At 47.0% G+C, this 20,862-nt stretch overlaps 2 protein-coding genes across 2 annotated transcripts in view; one reads left to right on the top strand and one right to left on the bottom strand.

Annotated features, from left to right (window-relative positions):
• The window catches only part of XPC (XPC complex subunit, DNA damage recognition and repair factor), a 52,921-nt gene extending 43,280 nt beyond the window's left edge, over positions 1–9,641 (bottom strand). Inside the window, exons 1-4 of the mRNA XM_082265399.1 lie at positions 9,490–9,641; positions 6,431–6,626; positions 3,235–3,344; positions 205–325 (exon numbers count right to left, since the gene is read on the bottom strand). Coding sequence (XP_082121525.1) covers positions 205–325; positions 3,235–3,344; positions 6,431–6,626; positions 9,490–9,571 — 509 coding nt within the window. The 5' untranslated portion in view covers positions 9,572–9,641. The remainder of the gene's footprint in view (positions 1–204; positions 326–3,234; positions 3,345–6,430; positions 6,627–9,489) is intronic.
• On the top strand, positions 9,637–19,769 carry LSM3 (LSM3 homolog, U6 small nuclear RNA and mRNA degradation associated). Its single transcript, XM_082265397.1, has 4 exons — positions 9,637–9,780; positions 16,338–16,445; positions 16,580–16,675; positions 19,565–19,769. Exons 1-4 carry the CDS (start codon positions 9,760–9,762, stop codon positions 19,643–19,645), a joined length of 306 nt encoding a protein of 101 aa, XP_082121523.1. The 5' UTR covers positions 9,637–9,759; the 3' UTR covers positions 19,646–19,769.
• Positions 19,770–20,862: the final 1,093 nt, after the last annotated feature.

Below are 20,862 nucleotides of genomic sequence, written 5' to 3'. Positions count from 1 at the left end.
ACTTCAGTTTATTCATTAAAGCTTTGACAAAAAAAAAAAAAAAAAACTTGGGAAGCTGATTGGTTTCTATGCAGAACTGCACCAGATTTTGCACTCTGCAGTTTTAGTAAATCAACCCAATTGATTTCTTTTACATCCTTTGGATACCAGTGATGGGATCCCTTTCTCAGATTTATTAGCTTGTACAAACTAAAATGTAATTACCTCATCAGTCTTTTCTTTCTTGCCTCCGCGGTCTCAATCTCGATCTCTACTGGCTTCACGGAAGGCTCCAGGTCAGCGGATGTCGAGGCCTGTAACGACTCCAGAGTCGGCTCGTTGAGCTCTAAACACACAAAATGGATAATTGATGAGGATGGAAATAACTGGCTACCGCAAACAACAGTCCTCATTCATCAAAGAGTATGATAAAAACTGTCTGTATTCCCCACACCAACCAATCAACTCTCAGTTCAACATCTACTGAAAATCTGAAGCTGAAAGAAATAATCTGATTTTAGGTTAAAGCCGGTGCTCCAGCTTCCCCCCTCCAAAAATGAAAAGTCAGCAGTTACACATACTGTACACATATTGTAGCTGCTGACTTTTAATATTAGGACACTTACCTGTCCTGGAGTTCAGCGATGTCGGCTGTTTCCATCGGCTGTCGGGTGCTCCCGCCGCCATTGCCGGTCAGGGAACCCGGCAGTGAATCCTCGCGAAGCGCACTGCGCATTCGGATTGGCTAGGCGGCGGAGGAGGGGTCCTCACTTCGCCGCGGTGCCGTTCCAGGAAGTGCATACTTGCAAACTGTCCCTTTTTTCCTGGGACAGTCCCTGCAAATAGGAGCCTGTCCCAGGTAATTTATATTGTCCCTGGAAGCGCCCATTAATCGGGCTGCCCATAAATGTTACGCAGAAGTAGTGCAGCTGAATGGGAGAATTATTCCAACTCTGCTACTGTGCCCTTAAGTTTGAAATTCCCTTTTTTATTTCCTGTAATTCTCTCTATATTGAGTATACTCTATAATCTGATAAATAGGCGAGATTAATTATGCAGAGTGGGTGGAGCTTCAGGGAAGTGGGTGTGGTAAGTAATTGATAGCTGTGCTGCAAAGTGTCCCTGGACATTTTTTTTAAATGTTGGCAACTATGGAAGTGGGGAAGGGTACCTGTAAAAAACAGTTACCCCCCCCCCCCCCCCTGAAAGGTGCTAAATGTGGCACCGGAGGGGGGAGGAAGCAAATGAGCGGAAGTTCCACATTTGGGTGAAACTCCGCTTTAATACCGGTTCCTCTTTGATGTTGTTAAGTAAAATAAACTTACTCCCATGCAGATGATTGAAAATTTACTAAGATATACTTGGAAGTGGAAATGGATGAATCTCCTGCTGTGCTATATAATTTTACGGCTATATAATTTTTGTCGACCATCAAAACACGTCCGATTTTCGTCTCATTAGTACAGATTTCGATGGGGAAAAATCTTATGAGCAAGACTGGGCATGCTCAGAGATGAAAGAACACATAGAAAGCAATCCAACACATGACATCACTTCTGAAGTAGAATTCGGTCGTGCGGGAAAATTCGTGTGCAGTCTAGAGCACATTCCAACCAACAGACACCACTCTGGACAAAAGACGGACGACCGGTCGGCGGAAATTCGTTGCGTGTGTACGAGGCTTAAGGCTGGGTTCACACTGATGCGGTGTGGGATCCACAGTGATCCCTATCCCCACACTGCAACAGAATCGAAGGCAGTTCACACTGCGCTCTGCGAACCACTGTGGGTGTCCATTTAAAGCTAACCACTTGCCGACCACCCACCGCAGTTTTACTGCGGCAGGCTGGCTCGGCTGCGCGAAACAACGTAGGGGTACGCCGGTAGCGCAAGTGGCGCTGGGGGGCGAGCACGCGCCGCCAGAGGCGCGCTTCCGCCCCCACTAGGCAGCGGGGATGCCAATCCACGGGACCAGCAGCCGCGATTGCCACCGGGCACCCGCAATCATTCCCCGCTGAGAGAGGACGGTCAGCTGTTGTAAACACAGCTGACCGTTCTTCTCTTTGAAATGATCACAGAGCGCCTGTGATCCTTTTATATAGGAACACAGGTCTCTACGGTCATTTCACACCCATTAACACCCCTGTTAACCCCTTCCCAGCCAGTGTCATTAGTACAGTAATAGTGCATATTTTTAAAGCATTGATCACTGTATTAGTGTCACTGGTCCGCATAAAGTGTCAGTTAGTGTCCATATCGGCCGCCACAATATTGAAGTCCCATTATAAGTGGCTGATCGCCGCCATTACTAGTTTAAAAAAAAATAAAAATATCCCATAGTTTGTAGACATTAAAACTTTTGCGCAAACCAATCAATACATTGGGATTTTGTTTTTGGCCTTTTTGTGACAAGGGAAGGCTGGGATCCTGTGTTTTTGCTAAGCAGGGTTATCGATCTCTGCCTTCCCACAGTAGAAGCACCCCCCCCACACACATACACACACAGCAAGCACTCCCTAGGAACACATTTTAACCCCTTGATAGCCCCTGAAGTTAACCCCCTCCCTGCCAGTGTCATTAGTACAGTGACAGTGTATATTTTTTAGCACTGGTCCCCAAAAAATGTTGGTTAGGTGTTCAATTTTTCCGCCGCAATATCGCAGTCCCGCTATAAGTCGCTAATCGATGCCATTATTAGTAAATAAATAAAAAATTCACAAAATGTATTCCACAGGTTGTAGATGCTATAACTTTTGCGCAAACCAATTAATATACTCTGATTGGGATTTTTTTTTACCAATTTGTGTAAGCAGAATACATATTGGCCTAAATTGATGAGTATGTTTTATAGCAGAAAAGTGAAAAATATTGTTTTTTTTTTTTTTGAAAAATTGTCCGTCTTTTCCTGTTTTTTAGCGCAAAAAAAAATGCACAGGTGATCAAATACCACCAAAAGAAAGCTCTATTTGTGAGAAAAAGGACATCCATTTTATTTGGCTACAGCGTCGCACGACCGCGCAATTGTCAGTTAAAGTAACGCAGTACCGTATCGCAAAAAAAATGGCCTGGTCATGAAGGGGTGTAAAACTTCCAGAGCTCAAGTGGTTAAGACATTTCCGAATTAACAAATTCTAACATTCTGGGGTAAAGGACTATAAAGAGTTAAAAAGTTGTAGAACTCCAATTGGACACCAGAAGTGTTGTATGAAGAACACAGATGATCTCATTTCTGGATTTTAATATTTGCAGCAATACCTTCCACATCCTCCCATTCCTCATCGCTGTCCTCCGCTTCCTCCTCGCTGCTGTCTTTAATTACGGTCACATCAGGGACTGAGGCTTTCCCCTCCAAACTCAGCAAGGCTCTGCACAACACAATGTATAAAATACAGACACTAAATATTTGGATAAAAAGATAAATGACCCCTTCCCCACCCCCAAGCTTTTCCTCCCTTCCCCACTCCTGAGCCTCTCCTCCCTTCCCCACCCCCAGGCCTCTCCTCCCTCCCCCCCCCCCGAGCCTCTCCTCCCTTCCCCACCCCCGAGCCTCTCCTCCCTTCTCCACTCCTGAGCCTCTCCTCCCTTCTCCACTCCTGAGCCTCTCCTCCCTTCCCCACTCCTGAGCCTCTCCTCCCTTCCCCACTACCGGGCCTCTCCTCCCTTCCCCACTACCGGGCCTCTCCTCCCTTCCCCACCCCCAGGCCTCTCCTCCCTTCCCCACCCCCAGGCCTCTCCTCCCTTCCCCACCCCCGAGCCTCTCCTGCCTTCCCCACCCCCGAGCCTCTACTCCCTTCCCCACCCCCGAGCCTCTCCTCCCTTCCCCACCGCCGAGCCTCTCTTCCCTTCCCCACCGCCGAGCCTCTCCTCCCTTCCCCAGTCCCGAGCCTCTCCTCCCTTCCCCACTCCCGAGCCTCTCCTCCCTTCCCCACCGCCGAGCCTCTCCTCCCTTCCCCACCGCCGAGCCTCTCCTCCCTTCCCCACTGCCGAGCCTCTCCTCCCTTCCCCACTGCCGAGCCTCTCCTCCCTTCCCCACTGCCGAGCTTCTCCTCCCTTCCCCACTCCTGAGCCTCTCCTCTCTTCCCCACCATCAAGCCTCTCCTCCCTTTCCACCCTCGAGCCTCTCCTCCCTTCCCCACCCCCAAGCCTCTCCTCCCTTCCCCACCCCTGTGCAGAGCCGCTCCTCCCTTCCCCACCCCTGAGCCTCTCCTCCCTTTAATTACGGTCACATCAGGGACTGAGGCTTTCCCTTCCAAACTCAGCAAGGCTCTGCACAACACAATGCAGAAAATACAGAAACTAAATATTTGGATAAAAAGATAAGAAATTACCCCTTCCCCACCTCCAAGCTTTTCCTCCCTTCCCCACACCCGAGCCTCTCCTCCCTTCCCCACCCTCGAGCCTCTCCTCCCTTCCCCACTCCCGAGCCTCTCCTCCCTTCCCCACCCCCGAGCCTCTCCTCCCTTCCCCACTGCCGAGCCTCTCCTCCCTTCCCCACTCCCGAGCCTCTCCTCCCTTCCCCACTCCTGAGCCTTTCCTCTCTTCCTACCCCCGAGCCGAGCCTCCCTTCCCCACCCCCGAGCCTCTCCTCTCCTCCCTTCCCCACCCCCGAGCCGAGCCTCTCTTCCTACCCCCGAGCCTCTCCTCCCTACCCCACCCCCGAGCAGAGCCGCTCCTCCCTTCCCACCCCTGAGTCTCTCCTCCCTTTAATTAATGTCACATCAGGGACTGAGGCTTTCCCTTCCAAACTCAGCAAGGCTCTGCACAACACAATGCAGAAAATACAGACACTAAATATTTGGATAAAAAGATAAAAGAAATTACCCCTTCCCCACCTCCAAGCTTTTCCTCCCTTCCCCACACCCGAGCCTCTCCTCCCTTCCCCACCCTCGAGCCTCTCCTCCCTTCCCCACTCCTGAGCCTTTCCTCTCTTCTTACCCCCGAGCCGAGCCTCTCCTCCCTTCCCCACCCCCGAGCCGAGCCTCTCCTCCCTTCCCCACCCCCGAGCCTCTCCTCTCTTCCTACCCCCGAGCATCTCCTCCCTACCCCACCCCCGAGCAGAGCCTCTCCTCCCTTCCCACCCCTGAGGCTTTCCCTTCCAAACTCAGCAAGGCTTTGCACAACACAATGCAGAAAATACAAAAACAAAATATTTGGATAAAAAGTAAAGAATTGACCCCTTTCCCATCCCCGAGCCTTTCCTCCCTTCCCCACCTCCTTCTAACCTTTCCCACCAAGTACCCTCCTTCTTCCCACTTCCCTCCTTCCTCCACCCTCTCTCTTGTTTATAGAATTACCTCCCCTTGGACTTCCCAGTTAATTGCCTGGCTACCTTTCTCCCCAGAAATTCTAGGCCGACTCTTCATGAGTTGCTCCAAACTGATGACCTGTAGGGGCTTTTTAGGTGGCGCCTATGGAAAATTTGGAGTACCAATATTTGTCACCATATCACAGGTGCAAGAAGTTGAGGCTTGACATGTTTGGTATCTATTGACTCGGTGTATCCTCATCGATTATATTTTATCAAAACAAAGGTGTCATTTAATGCAATTCGGTGCCTTAAAATTAACTTTAGTTTACTTTTTACTGAAAATATAGGTTTGATAAACATAGTGTGACATTAAAAAAAAAAAAAATCAGAACTTCTTCCATTTTATTTTCCAGGAAACTAGCATTCAGTAAAATTGAGAAACTATACACTGTTGGTTGTCTTTATGGGCCTTGCTTTGTGCACTGGTCCAAATCATTTGGTGGAGGGGGGATTATGGTGTGGGGTTGTTTTTCAGGGGTTGGGCTTGGCCCCTTAGTTCCAGTGAAGGGAACTCCTAAGGCGTCGGCATACCAAGACTTTTTGGACAATTCCATGCTCCCAACTTTGTGGGAACAGTTTGGGGATGGCCCCTTCCTGTTCCAACATGACTGTGCAGCAGTGCACAAAGCAAGGTCCATAAAGACATGGATGAGCCAGTTTGGGGTGGAGGAACTTGACTGGCCTGCACAGAGTCCTGACCTCAACCCGATAGAACACATTTGGGATGAATTAGAGCAGAGACTGGGAGCCAGGCCTTCTCTCCAACATTAGTGCCTGACCTCACAAATGCCCTTCTGGAAGAATGGTCAAACATTCCCATAGACACTCCTAAACCTTGTGGACAGCCTTCCCAGAAGAGTTGAAGCTGTTATAGCTGCAAAGGGTGGGCCAACTCAATATTGAACCCTACGGACTAAGACTGGGAAGCTATTAAAGTTCATGTGCGTGTAAAGGCAGGCGTCCTGAAACTTTTGACAATATAGTGTACATTGTATTTTTTTTATTTTTGTAAAAGTGTATTTTTTTGCACAATGTACATATTGTTCTGATAAATGATACAAAGTAGGGAATTTCTGATGTGAGCACTTTTTGCCTTTGTCTAATAAAAAATCTCAGTGATTGCACATCTGATGTCACACTCACTCGATCTCCCTCTCCGTGTCTTCAGATTTAATCGGCGTGGTTTTCTTGGTTTTTTTTGCGCCTCTCTTTGCCGCGCTCCCTCTAGCTGGCTTGCCTCCGCCTCCATCAGCCTTCTTTGTGGTTTTACCACCTGGCGCTGAGCTTCTCCTTTTCTTCTGAGGCGCCTTCCCATCATCGGAAACGTCTCCCTTCCCATCTGTCAGATGAGAGCACAAAACAACAACAGATGTCCACAGGTGATCAACCTCACAAAAAACAACATATGACACACAAGCAACTGTTTGTTCTACAGCCGCCAGAGGGACTACAAGGCTCAGCCAGGACAAACACTGCATGGAGGAGGGGCACTTCGGCTTGGATTTGGGATGGGCATGTTTTATAGAGGAGCCGTCACTTCTCCCATCCAGGACATAGTGACTGCTTCTCTGGATAGGAAATCGTCCACCCACGGAAATATACAGAACTTTACCCACCCACCTCCACCACTCTGCTCACCATCCACCTCCACCACTCTGCTCACCATCCACCTCCACCACTCTGCTCACCATCCACCTCCACCACTCTGCTCACCATCCACCTCCACCATTCTGCTCACCACCCACCTCCACCACTCTGCTCACCCACCCACCTCCGCCACTCTGCTCACCGCCCACCTCCGCCACTCTGCTCACCCACCCACCTCCGCCACTCTGCTCACCGCCCACCTCCGCCACTCTGCTCACCGCCCACCTCCGCCACTCTGCTCACCCACCCACCTCCGCCACTCTGCTCACCCACCCACCTCCGCCACTCTGCTCACCCACCCACCTCCGCCACTCTGCTCACCCACCCACCTCCGCCACTCTGCTCACCGCCCACCTCCGCCACTCTGCTCACCGCCCACCTCCGCCACTCTGCTCACCGCCCACCTCCGCCACTCTGCTCACCCACCCACCTCCGCCACTCTGCTCACCCACCCACCTCCGCCACTCTGCTCACCCACCCACCTCCGCCACTCTGCTCACCCACCCACCTCCGCCACTCTGCTCACCCACCCACCTCCGCCACTCTGCTCACCCACCCACCTCCGCCACTCTGCTCACCGCCCACCTCCGCCACTCTGCTCACCCACCCACCTCCGCCACTCTGCTCACCCACCCACCTCCGCCACTCTGCTCACCCACCCACCTCCGCCACTCTGCTCACCCACCCACCTCCGCCACTCTGCTCACCCACCCACCTCCGCCACTCTGCTCACCCACCCACCTCCGCCACTCTGCTCACCCACCCACCTCCGCCACTCTGCTCACCGCCCACCTCCGCCACTCTGCTCACCCACCCACCTCCGCCACTCTGCTCACCCACCCACCTCCACCACTCTGCTCACCCACCCACCTCCACCACTCTGCTCACCCACCCACCTCCACCACTCTGCTCACCCACCCACCTCCACCACTCTGCTTACCCACCCACCTCCACCACTCTGCTTACCCACCCACCTCCACCACTCTGCTCACCACCCACCTCCACCACCACTCTGCTCACCACCCACCTCCACCACTCTGCTCACCCACCCACCGAAACATACAGAACTTTACCCACCCACCTCCACCACTCTGCTCACCACCCAACTCCACCACTCTGCTCACCACCCAACTCCACCACTCTGCTCACCCACCCACCTCCACCACTCTGCTCACCCACCCACCTCCACCACTCTTCTCACCCACCCTCCGAAACATACAGAACTTTACCCACCCACCTCCACCACTCTGCTCACCCACCTCCACACTCTTCTGTATGTATCAGTGGGTGGTGAGCAGAGTGGTGGAGGTGGGTGGTGAGCAGAGTGGTGGAGGTGGGTGGTGGTGGGTAAGCAGAGTGGTGAAGGTGGGGGGTCAGCAGAGTGGTGGAGGTGGGGGGGGTCAGCAGAGTGGTGGAGGTTGGTGGGTAAAGTTCTGTATGCATCAGTGGGTGGTGAGCACTTTACCCACCCACCTCCATCACTCTGCTCACCACCCACCGAAACATACAGAACTTTACCCACCCACCTCCACCACTCTGCTCACCCACCTTCCTCCACCACTCTGCTCACCCACCCACCGAAACATACAGAACTTTACCCACCCAACTCCACCACTCTGCTCACCCACCCACCTCCACCACTCTGCTCACCCACCCAATGAAACATACAGAACTTCACCCACCCACCTCCACCACACTGCATCCTTCCATATACGAGAATAGAATGATGGAGATGCAGGCAATAAAAATGATGATAATGATGCAGATTTGTTAAATAAATATTAAATAACAATAATAAAAATGATGATGCAGATCTAATAATAATAATAATAAGTATGCACAAATAATAATGGTGCAGAGGATGTAAAAAAAAAAAATAAAATAAAATAATAGTAATAATAATAATAATAATAATATACAGCTAACATAATAATGATGGGGAAAAGTAATAATAATGGTGCAGAGGATGCAGAAATAATAATAATATTATTATTATTTCTGCATCCTCTACACCATTATTATTACTTCTGTATCCCATCATTATTATTTTAGCTGCATCCTATTATTATTATTATTATTTCTGCATCCTCTGCACCATTATTATTACTTCTCCCCATTATCATTATTTTAGCTGTATATTATTATTATTATTTTTTACATCCTCTGCACCATTATTATTTCTGCCTCCCTAATAATATTATTAATAATAATAATGATGCAGAAATAATAATGGTGCAGAGGATGTAAAAAAAATAAATAAAATAAATAAAAATAATAATAATATACAGCTAAAATAATGATGATGGGGAGAAGTAATAATAATGGTGCAGAAGCTGCAGAAATAATAATAATAGGATGCAGCTAAAATAATGATGATGGGATACAGAAGTAATAATAATGGTAATGAGGATGGAGAAATAATAATAATAATAATAGAATGCGGCTAAAATAATGATGATGGGGGATGCAGAAATAATAATAATAGGATGGGCCATGTGACACTCAGCAGTGTCTCTCCACCAATCCGCTCTCAGTATTAGTCCCCGCCCCCTCACCCTCTGTCCTCTTGGCTGGGGCTCTCCGGGCTCTCTTCCCCCCGCTCGGTCCCCCGCACTCCCCGCCGCCTCTCTTTGCCATCTCTCGGCTCCCCTCCGTCCTCACATGCTTCTGTTGTGTAACAAACCCCTCGCAGGAAGTCACGTGTCCCTCGGCTCCATTCTGATTGGCGAAGCCGTCTCCTCTTCTCCCGGACTGGTCACGGATTTCTCGCGAGAGAGCGCGGTTACCTTGGAGACCGTCCTCTTCCGCTGCGCGCCACCGGCAACATGGCGGACGATGGAGAGCAGGTGAGGCTGTGCACAAGGGGGAGTCCAGGGGCTCCCTTGTCCTTACGTGGAGTGATGTCAGCTCTGTGTATAGGAGTCCCCCTATGTCCGACCCTCACTTGGAAGTCGGCTGTCTACCCCTCCCCCAGGCCCTGTGCTCTGGGCTGTCCCCCTTGTACTCATTCTATAACTGCCCACCTCATTGGAGGAGTGTTCTGGGGCTCCTTATGGTAACCCATGGCAACATACATGGCTGTGCCATTCACTGACGCCGCAGTCCGCCATGGCGCTTTTTGCCATATTTATCCAATTTTCAGAAGGTTTTGGTGTGTGGGCTGTCCAATGACTTCATCAGACCGGGCCAGTTTATTGTGATTCGGCACTGCGTTACTTTCACTGACAATTGCGCGGTTGTGCGACGCTGTACCCAAATAAAATTGATGTCCTTTTTCCCCATAAATAGAGCTTTTTATTTGGTGGTATTTGGTCACCTCTGCGGTTTTTATTTTTTTGCGCTATAGACAAAAAAAGAGCAACAATTTATAAAATAAATAAAAATATATATATATATATATATATATATATATATATATATATAATTTTTTTTATTAATTTATATATTATTAAAATGTATATATTTTAATAATATATAATAATAAAAAAAGTGTGTGTGTGTGTATATATATATATATATATATATATATATATATATATATATATATATATATATATATATATATATATATATATTTTTTTTTTTTTTTTATATTATTATTCATTTTTTTATGTTTACTGGATATGTTATAGCAGCAAGAAAAAAAAATTAATATATATATTTTTTTATTATTATTATTAAAATATATATATATATACTTTTTTTTATTATTCATTTTTATATATATATATATATATATATATATAATAAAAAAATATATATTAATTTTTTTTTTCTTGCTGCTATAACATATCCAATAAATGTAAAAAAAATCGAATTTCTTCAGCAGTTTAGGCCAATCTGTATTCTGCTACATGTTTTTGGAAAAAAAAAAAATCCATTAAGCAAATATTGATTTTGTGCAAAAGTTAAACTGTCTAAAAACTATATTTATTTTTTTTACTAGTAATGGCGGTGATCAGCGACTTATATTGGGATTGAGGCGGGCATATCGGACACCGAACTGCCATTTTAGACACATTTTGGGGACCAGTGCCACTAATACAGTGATCAGGGCTAAAAAAAATATGCACTGTCACTGTACTAATGAGGTTGGCTGGGAAGGGGTTAACATCAGGGGCGATCAAAGGGTTATCGGTGTGCCTAGCCAGTGTTTTCCTACTGTGTGTGCGCTGCTTTTACTAGAGGTAGACATGGATCCATGTCTTTGCTTTGCAGGAACACAGGATCCATGCCTTCCCTCCTGACACAATGGCGGATCTGCCTTGTTTACATAGGCAGACTTCCATTCTGCCTGACATCAACCCCGCTGTATCCGCCAATCGGCTCCCACTGTGTGTGTGTGTGTGTGTGTGATCACAGCGGTAGCAAGCCGCTGGCTGCGCGCCCCCTGCCCGCAAGAGCCAGATCATGTGTTCTGGCTCTCTGCTTAATGATCGGCGGGTGCAGGCGGACATCAAATCCAGGGTACCTCCAGATTTTGCCCCCGCTGTGTAAAATCACAGTGGCAGTGGATCGCCTGCGGCGCGCATGCGCACCCCAGACCCGGAAGTAAGAGATCACAATGTTTGCTGCAGAGCCATCTTGCCACTATATATGGAAGTTTATATGGTTGGCAAGTGGTTAAAGGGTTATAAGGAAATGACTCTGGATGGCTGCACTTCCAAAAATCCTTTTATTGAAGCTTCATATGGTTGACAGAGCTGGGGACAAAGAGGTAGACGCATTTAGTGCAAATGTTAGCGCTTAGTCATTACCTATTGGTGACAACACTGAAGAAATGACACTTTGCTACAATGTAAAGTAGTGAGTGTACAGCTTGTATAACAGTGTAAATTTACTGTCCCCTCAAAATAACTCAACACACAGCCAATAATGTCTAAACCTCTGGCAACAAAAGTGAGTACACCCTTAAGTGACAATGTCCAAATTGGACTCAATTAGCCATTTTCCCTCCCCGGTGTAATGTGACTCGTTAGTGTTACAAGGTGTCAGGTGTGAATGGGGAGCAGGTGTGTTATAATTGGTTTTATCACTCTCACTCTCTCATACTGGTCACTGGAAGATCAGCATGGGACCTCACGGCCAAGAACTCTGAGGATCTGAAAAAAAGAATTGTTGCTCAACATAAAGATGGCCTAGGCTATAAGAAGATTGCCAAGACCCTGAAACTGAGCTGCAGCACGGTGGCCAAGACCATACAGCGGTTTAACAGGACAGGTTCTACACAGAACAGGCCTCACCATGGTCAACAGAAGAAGTTGAGTGCACATGCTCAGTGTCATATACAGAGGTTGTCTTTGGGAAATAGAGGTATGAGTGCTGCCAGCATTGCTGCAGAGGTTGAAGGGGTGGGGGGTCAGCCTGTCAGTGCTCAGACCATACGCTGCACACTGCATAAAATTGGTCTGCATGGCTGTCATCCCAGAAGGAAGCCTCTTCTAAAGATGATGCACAAGAAAGCCCACAAATAGTTTGCTGAAGACAAGCAGACTAAGGACATGGATTACTGGAACCATCTCCTGTGGTCTGATGAGACCAAGATAAACTTATTTGGTTCAGATGGTGTCAAGCATGTGTGGCGGCAACCAGGTGAGGAGTACAAAGACAAGTGTGTCTTGCCTACAGTCAAGCATGGTGGTGGGAGTGTCATGGTCTGGGGCTGCTGGCACTGGGGAGCTACAGTTCATTGAGGGAACCATGAATGCCAACATGTACTGTGACATACTGAAGCAGAGCATGATCCCCTCCCTTCGGAGACTGGGCCGCAGGGCAGTATTCCAACATAACGACCCCAAACACCTCCAAGATGACCACTGCCTTGCTAAAGAAGCTGAGGGTAAAGGTGATGGACTGGCCAAGCATGTCTCCAGACCTAAACTCTATTAAGGATCTGTGGGGCATCCTCAAATGGAAGGTGGAGGAGCGCAAGGTCTCTAACATCAAACAGCTCTGTGATGTCATCATGGAGGAGAGGAAGAGGACTCCAGTGGCAACCTGTGAATCTCTGGTGAACTCCATGCTCAAGAGGGTTAAGGCAGTGCTGGAAAAAGTGTATGGAGAGAAAAAGACTCAGGTGGGGGGCAGTGTATGGAGAGAGAGACTGGGGGGGGGGGGGGCAGTTCATGGGGGGGAAAAAAAATTTCAAAATGCCCACGATAACAATACCATACGTATGCAGTATTGTGATTTATCGCATTACCGAAAACCGGCACATCTCTAGTATGTGTGTGTAATATATAGTGTACGTCCCATTGCCAGAAGGTTTGCTGTGTCTCCCAGCACAGTCTCAAGAGCATGGAGGAGATTCCAGAAGACAGACAGTTACTCTAGGAGAGCTGGACAGGGCCATAGAAGGTCCTTAAAGTGGAGTTCCACCCAAAAGTGGAACTTGCGCTTATATGGTTCCTCCCACCCCTCTGATGCCACTTTTGACAGGTACCCTTCCTCACTTCTGACAGCGTCACGGCACTGTACCTCTGAAGTTTGGCCCCCTCCTTCTTTCTCCGCCGCCGGGCCAATTAGAAAGCGCAGTGTGCTTTGTGCATGCGCACTAGGGAACTAGCTGTGAAGCCGAAAGGCTTTACTGCCGGGTTCCGCTAACCTGAATGGCGGTGGCAGCAACTGAGAGCCGACACAAAAATCTGCTTTGGGTGCTGACATCGTGGGAACCCTGGACAGGTAAGCTCTAATATTTAAAAGTCAGCAGCTACAGTATTTGTAGCTGCTGACTTTTATTCTTTTTTTTTCTGGGAGGTGGGCGCAGCGGAACTCCCCTTTAACCCATCAGCAGGGCCGGTATCTGCTCCTTTGTGCAAGGAGGAACAGGATGAGCCCTGCCAGAGCCCTACAAAATGACCTCCAGCAGCCACTGGTGTGAATGTCTCTGACCAAACAATCAGAAACAGACTTCATGAAGGTGGTCTGATGTCCTCTAGTGGTCGCTGTGCTCACTGCCCGGCACTGTGGATCTTGATTGGCTTTTGCCATTGAACATCAGAATTGGCAGGTCCACCACTGGCGCCCTGTGCTTTTCAGTTATGGACAAAAATGACCCTCTAGTGCAGGGGTGTCCAAACTATGGCCCTCCAGTTGTTCAGAAACTACAATTCCCATCATGCCTAGTCATGTCTGTGAATGTCAGTTTTACAATGCCTCATAGGATGTGTAGTTCTGCAACAGCTGGAGGGCCTTAGTTTGAGGATCCCTGCTCTAGTGGGAGTTTTTTTTTTAGGGCATGGGAGTACACAGGAGTATGAAAAATATAACCATATTATTGTGAAGAAAAACATGAAATTACATAATAAATTATGCGGTAAACAGCAGCGTTGTGGACCAATACATAGATAACTATACATTAACTGTTGAACGTGATGTGACAGACGATGGGACCGACACGTTTCGAAAATAGACTTTTTCCTTCTTCAGGGGCAGATGGTTAAAGTGCAAATGCTTTCTACAAATGTAGAAGATTTTTCTGCTTGTATACATAGAAAAATATATATTACATATAAGCATCTGTACTAACCTATATATAAATAGGCCTCATAGACCTGTACTGCATCATTTAAAAATGTGAGAATTTGCCTCCTGGCTAGTGAACTCACAAGGAGCAGAGGTAGAGAGGGACCCAATGATGACCACTCTGATTCTGTTTAGAAAAATCAGACAGGAAAAAGAGTCCTGATGCATACTATTATAGTTATTTTATCGTATATAAAATTGGTCAACTTCCCATGCCTACCTTGACTATGTTGTTCATTAATCAGACAAATGCAGTGATGGTCCCATGGTAATAATCTCCAGTACCAGAGAGGAGGCCGATGGCGACGCCGGATCAGCATCGCAGACATGCATCGGGTGGAAGAGAATCAGGGGGTGTGGTGTGGATAATATGCATAGGCATGGATCATAAAGGAGTGCTTTTCGCAGATTAGAGGAGGTTCACCCTGAGCACATGTGACAGACGTGAAAGGGTCTGGAGAAGCCGTGGAGAACGTTATGCTGCCTGTAACATTGTTCAGCATGACCGGTTTGGTGGTGCGTCAGTGATGGTCTGGGGAGGCATATCCATGGAGGGACGCACAGACCTCTACAGGCTAGACCAGTGTTTCTCAACTCCAGTCCTCAGGGCACAATAACAGGCCAGATTTTAAGTATTACCTTGGGGAGATGCAGACTAGAATACTGCAATCACTGAGCAGCAAATGATATCACCTGTGATGTATTTCAGTTTTTTTGCAAACCTGGCCTGTTAGTGGGTCCTGAGAACCGGAGTTGAGAAACACTGGGCTAGTCAATGGCACCCTGGCTGCCATTACATATTGGGATGAAATTCTTGGACCCATTGTCAGACCCTACGCTGGTGCAGTGGGTCCTGGGTTCCTCCTGGTGTACGACAATGTCCGGCCTCGTGGTGAGAGTAGGCAGCCAGTTCCTGGAGGATGAAGGAATTGATACCATTGAATGGCCCCCAAACTCACCTGACCTAAATCCAATACAACACCTCTGGGTCATTATGTTTCAGTCCATCCGACGCCGCCAGGTTGCACCTCAGTCTGTTCAGGAGCGCAGTGATGCCCTGGTCCAGATCTGGGAGGAAATACCTCAGGACACCATCCATCGTCTCATTAGGAGCACCCCAACGTTGCCAGACATGCATACAACCACATGGGGGCCATACAAACTACTGAGTACTATTTTTAGTTGCTGCAATGAAATTTCAGCAAAATTGATACATTTTTTCACTTTGATTTTCGGGGTGTCTTTGAATTCAGCCCTCTGTAGGGTGATCATTTCCATCAAACAATGTGGCATCCTTTCCTTCCTAACACATTACCCAGTCCATACCAGTATAGATCCTAGCGCATTACCCAGTCCATACCAGTATAGATCCTAACACATCACCCAGTCCATACCAGTATAGATCCTAGCGCATTACCCAGTCCATACCAGTATAGATCCTAGCGCATTACCCAGTCCATACCAGTATAGATCCTAGCGCATTACCCAGTCCATACCAGTATAGATGCTAACACATTACCCAGGATGTGGATGTATAGAAAAATGGCTAGATCAAGGTTTGATCTGGGTCAACGCCAGGGTTAGTGTGTGGGTCAATTAAGGGTCCAAGGTCAGGGTCAGTATATTTTGGGCAGGATCTAGGCTGTCATTGCTGAGCTCTTTCTGAAAATGCCAGTTGCCTGGCTGTCATGCTGTTTCCCTGGCTTTATTGCTTTGAGCCTCTGAACTGGAACAAGCATACAGCCAGAGATGCCAGAACTCCTCGCCTACATACTTGCAGTATTTGCTGGTTAGAGTTAGCAGCTCACTGATTGGTTGTGCTGACTTTATTTTGAGGATTGCTCCTATTAGCTAATACCTTCTGTTGTTTGACTTGCAGCCGACCACAAACACTGTGGAGGAGCCCCTGGACTTGATCCGGCTGAGCTTGGATGAACGGATCTATGTGAAGATGAGGAACGACAGAGAACTCCGGGGGAGGTTACATGTGAGTGTTTTCCCTATTATCTCTATGCTGTATAATTACAACCCTGGGAGGTTACATGTGAGTGTTTCCCTATTATCTCTATGCTGTATAACTACAACCCTGGGGTCTACATTAATCACTCCCTGTCTGAACAGGCTTATGATCAGCACTTGAATATGATCCTAGGGGATGTGGAGGAGACGGTAACCACCATTGAAATCGATGAGGAAACCTATGAGGAGATCTATAAGGTGAGTACAAGTCACATGTCACTTATGTTTGTAAAATGTTCTGACTAGATGGACACTTGTTTGAAGGAGTTCTATAGTCACAGCATACATTTTTATTTTATAACAACAGCATTGTAATAACAATACAAACCATCGTTCTATTTGGCAATCCAATAAAAGCTTCCTTGAAAAATCTCCTTTCACGTTGTGAGTTCTGCTTGTCCGGTGGCCATCTCTTTCCACAACTTCCTGGATTCCCTGCATGCTTTGCAGCTTCTCCATTTCTAAGGACTAGAGATGGGCCAAACACCCCTTGGCTCGGCTCGCAGCAGAACTCCCTAACATGGAAAAAGTTTGGACCCGAGCCACAAACCCTATTAAAGTCTATGGGACCCGAACTTGAAAAATCATAAGTCCCCATTTTATAGGCTTATATGCAAGGTATTGTCCATAAAGAATATGGGGACCCGGGTACAGCCTTGGGGGACATTTATTATTATTATTATTATTATTATTTATTATTATTAATAATAATAATAATATTTTTTAACCACTTAAGCCCCGGAAGATTTTACCCCCTTCCTGACCAGGGGGTATTTTGCGATTCGGCACTGTGTGACTTTAACGGACAATTGCGCGGTCGTGCGACACTGTACCCAAATTAATTTGACGTCCTTTTTTCCCACAAACGGCTTTCTTTTGGTGGTATTTGATCACCTGTGCGGTGTTTTTTTTTTTTTTTTTCATGATAGACCCCAGATCTCTCCATAAAGAAGACCTGTCATACTTGGGGCTCTTTCACACACTGAGTCCGTGGGACGGACTCCGTTTTTCTCAGCGGGGGATCGATCTGCCGATCCCCCCGCTGAGCAGGAGGATGACAGCTGTGTGCGGAGACACAGCTGTCAGTTCCCCATGCATCTCTATGGGGGAACCGGATGGGAACGGATCGTCTGTCCATTATCATCCGATCCGCTGGACGGATGGAAAATGGGGTTTCCATCCGTTCAGATTTGAAGGATCGGATGTCAGCGGACATGTCTCCGCTGACATCCGGTGCCCCATAGGGATGCATGGGGGCACCGTTCAGATCCGCCAAAAAAACCGACAGGCGGATCTGAATGGTCCGCCTGTGTGAAAGGGGCCTTATTCTTACCACAGGGGATGGTGTTCATTTGTTGTGATTAGCAATAAAATTGATCAAGAAAAAAAATTAAAGGGACAGTGTAAAAAGTAAATAAAACCCAAGCTCCCCCATGCCCACATGAAAATGTCCTGCATGCATGTGTAAACAGTGATTGCACCACATGTTGGGTATCGCTGCAAACATCAGAGCGGGAGCAATAATTCTACCCCGGACCTCCTGTGTAGCTTTAAACTTGTATCCTGTAAAAGGCTTTTAACCACTTTACCACCGGAGGATTTTCCTGCTAAAAGACCAGGGGTTATTTTGCGATTTTTTTACTGCGTGACTTTAACGGACAATCGCGCGGTCGTGCGACGCTGTACCTAAACGAATTTCACGTCCTTTTTTTCCCACAAACAGAGCTTTCTTTTGGTGGTATTTGATCACCTGTGCGATTTTTTGATCACGCGCTATAAACAAAAAAAGAGCGTAATTTTTGCAAAAACAACAATATTTTTCACTTTTTTTTATATGAAATTCCCCCAAAAAAAAATGTAAAAATCAAAATTTTTTAAAATTTTCGGCCAATTTGTTTTACGCTACCTATGTTTGGTAAAAAAAATCGCAAAAAGCGTATTTTGATTGGTTTGCGCAAAAGTTATCGCGTTTACTAACAAAGGGAAAGATTTTTGTCATTTTTGGTGGTTTTTTTTTTAACGAGTAATGGCGGCGATCTGCGATTTTTTTTTTTTTGCGGTACTGCGACATTGCGGCGGACAGATCGGACCCTTGACTGACATTTTTGACACTTTTGGGGGTACCAGTGACATTACTGCAGTAATCAGTGCTATATATATGCACTGTTACTGCAAAAATGACACTGGCAGGGAAGGGGTTAACAGTATTGGACAGGGAGGGGTTAAGTGTGTCCTAGGGGCGTGATTCTAACTGTGTAGGGACAGGTCTACTAGTGTAAAAACAAAGATCAACAGTTCTACATAGTAGAACTGTTTGATCTTCACTTTTACACAGGGAGAACTGACAGGTGGCTTGTTTACACAAGCCGCTCTGTCTTTCTCCCGCTGTAGCGGCGATCGTAGTGTGACCGGCGGACATCGGGTCCGCCAGTCACACTCCCGCACTCCTCCGTGAACGAGCCGAGGCGGGCGCGCGCCTCGGCGGGCGCGCGCCCGCCCGCTATTGGCTCTGGAAGGAGTGACAGGCGAGCGACGTAGACCTACGTCACTCTGCCTGGCCGGGGCCGACTGCCGCAGTAAATATACTGTGCGCAGTTGGCAAGCGGTTAAGGTGTCACCCAGGAAAATTTTAAAGGTACCATAGTTTGTCACCGTTTCATGGGCGTACTCTATTTTAAAGTGACATGTTTGGTATCTATTTGCTGGACATAACATGTTTTAAACTTTACTAAAGAAATGGGTATTTTGTGTGAACTAAAATTCATTAAAGTGTATTTATTATTTTTTCTTTCCTTAATTTGTGTTTTTTAAAATAGCCGCTCAAATATTGTGCAACCTAGAAAAAAAAAAAAAAATTGCAACCTTCTTTTTTTTTTTTTTTCCATCTCCAGGGTCTCTGCTTTCAAAAAATGAATGTAATGTTTGGTGGGGTTCTAAGTAATTGCAGATTTTTACATGTATGTAACAAGTGTCAGAATTGGCCTGGGGGTATTTTTTGTGGTTAATGGGGAAATTTTATATATGATTTTATGTTTCAACCATAGATGCGCTTGAATTAACATACCTTTTTTCTCTTTGCTCTTTTAGTCAACGAAGAGGAACATCCCCATGCTTTTTGTCCGCGGTGATGGCGTTGTGCTCGTAGCTCCTCCATTAAGAGTTGGATGAGGAGTTTCTGCAAAGCTTCTCTAACAAGCCAGAGTCCCATGAACCTCCACTGTCTCTTCTCACCCAATACTAGACACACTGGGATATTTTTCTTGCTCATAGCAGGAGAGCACATAATACAGAGTCCAATTCAGTATATCTCCTTCTGATGGGAAACTACAAGTCCCAGTATGCCTTTCCAATGAACAGGACAGGCCTTGTTTCCTATCAGCAGGAGAGCTGCAGATTGCCTATGGGTGCTGTAGCTCTGCATTGCAGAGGCAATTCTAGTCTTTACATACAGTTAAATCGTTTTTCCTTTTGGCAGTTGCCGCAGTTTTTATTTTGTAATGAATATGACGGTGTGAAAGTCCGCTCCAAAAATTACTTTTTTATATCTGATTATTAGCAGCAGAAGGCTTGTACAGGTTTTACTGTATCTGTTTGGTTTACAATGGAACTTTCAAATAATTGATGCTTGTTTTGGACATGTTGTATGTCAATTAAACTTTTATTTAGAGCTGACTAAAAGTATTTGTTGTGTGGTTGTTTTGCTTTTTGTTTGTTTTTTTTTGTTATAATGACAAACATTGCAGTGTTAGACCCCGTTCACACTGGTCGACCTCACAGGTCGCGGTGCGCAGCTCGCACCGCGACCTCGGAGCGGCCGGCACGGACTTCATATCATTGAAGTCAATGCAGGGTGCTCCGGGTCGCCCAAAAGAAGCTCCAGACCCTTTTTCTAAGTCGGAGCGACTTGTTTCGCTCCTATTAGAATGGGTCCACAGCTTCTCTATGGCAGGGGACCTGTCAGGCGACCAGGATGCCTGACAGGTCGCCCCAGTGTGAACGGGGTCTAAAACGTACAGGCTTGTAGAAATTTTCACTAAGTGACGCTTCCAATTAGTGCGATTACGGAGATCGTATGTAATTTGGAGCGCACTGCTCCTAAATTGCATGTGATCTCGTGTATATTTTTGTATAGCTGAATTTGCACCGCATCCGCAATAAACACGCACACGAGGCTTTTTTTTCATCCGCAGCAGAATCGTGTTCACACACTAGTGCGATCCGATTCTGTGCGAACTTACAGATTGCACGGTGATATGCGATTGCAACTGGGGGGTGTTAACAGTTAATTGACACCTCCAGCGTATCGCATATGGCAGTGTGAACTGCCAGAGGTGCGAATGCGATGCGGGATCACGCTGCATATTCGCAGCGTTCCTGCATCGCAC

Source organism: Pelophylax lessonae (genome assembly GCF_965119305.1).
Source record: "Pelophylax lessonae genome assembly, chromosome: 8".
Classification (NCBI taxonomy): domain Eukaryota; kingdom Metazoa; phylum Chordata; class Amphibia; order Anura; family Ranidae; genus Pelophylax; species Pelophylax lessonae.
The sequence above is the reverse complement of the archived record's forward strand: the minus strand, read 5'-3'. Positions and strand labels throughout refer to the sequence as shown.

Excerpts from the sequence above, each read along its gene's own strand:
- LSM3 (XM_082265397.1), top strand. The coding sequence starts at position 9,760 with ATGGCGGACGATGGAGAGCAG. Across the intron at positions 9,781-16,337 it reads TGGCGGACGATGGAGAGCAG|CCGACCACAAACACTGTGGA; the intron begins GTGAGGCTGTGC and ends TTTGACTTGCAG. Across the intron at positions 16,676-19,564 it reads CCTATGAGGAGATCTATAAG|TCAACGAAGAGGAACATCCC; the intron begins GTGAGTACAAGT and ends TTGCTCTTTTAG.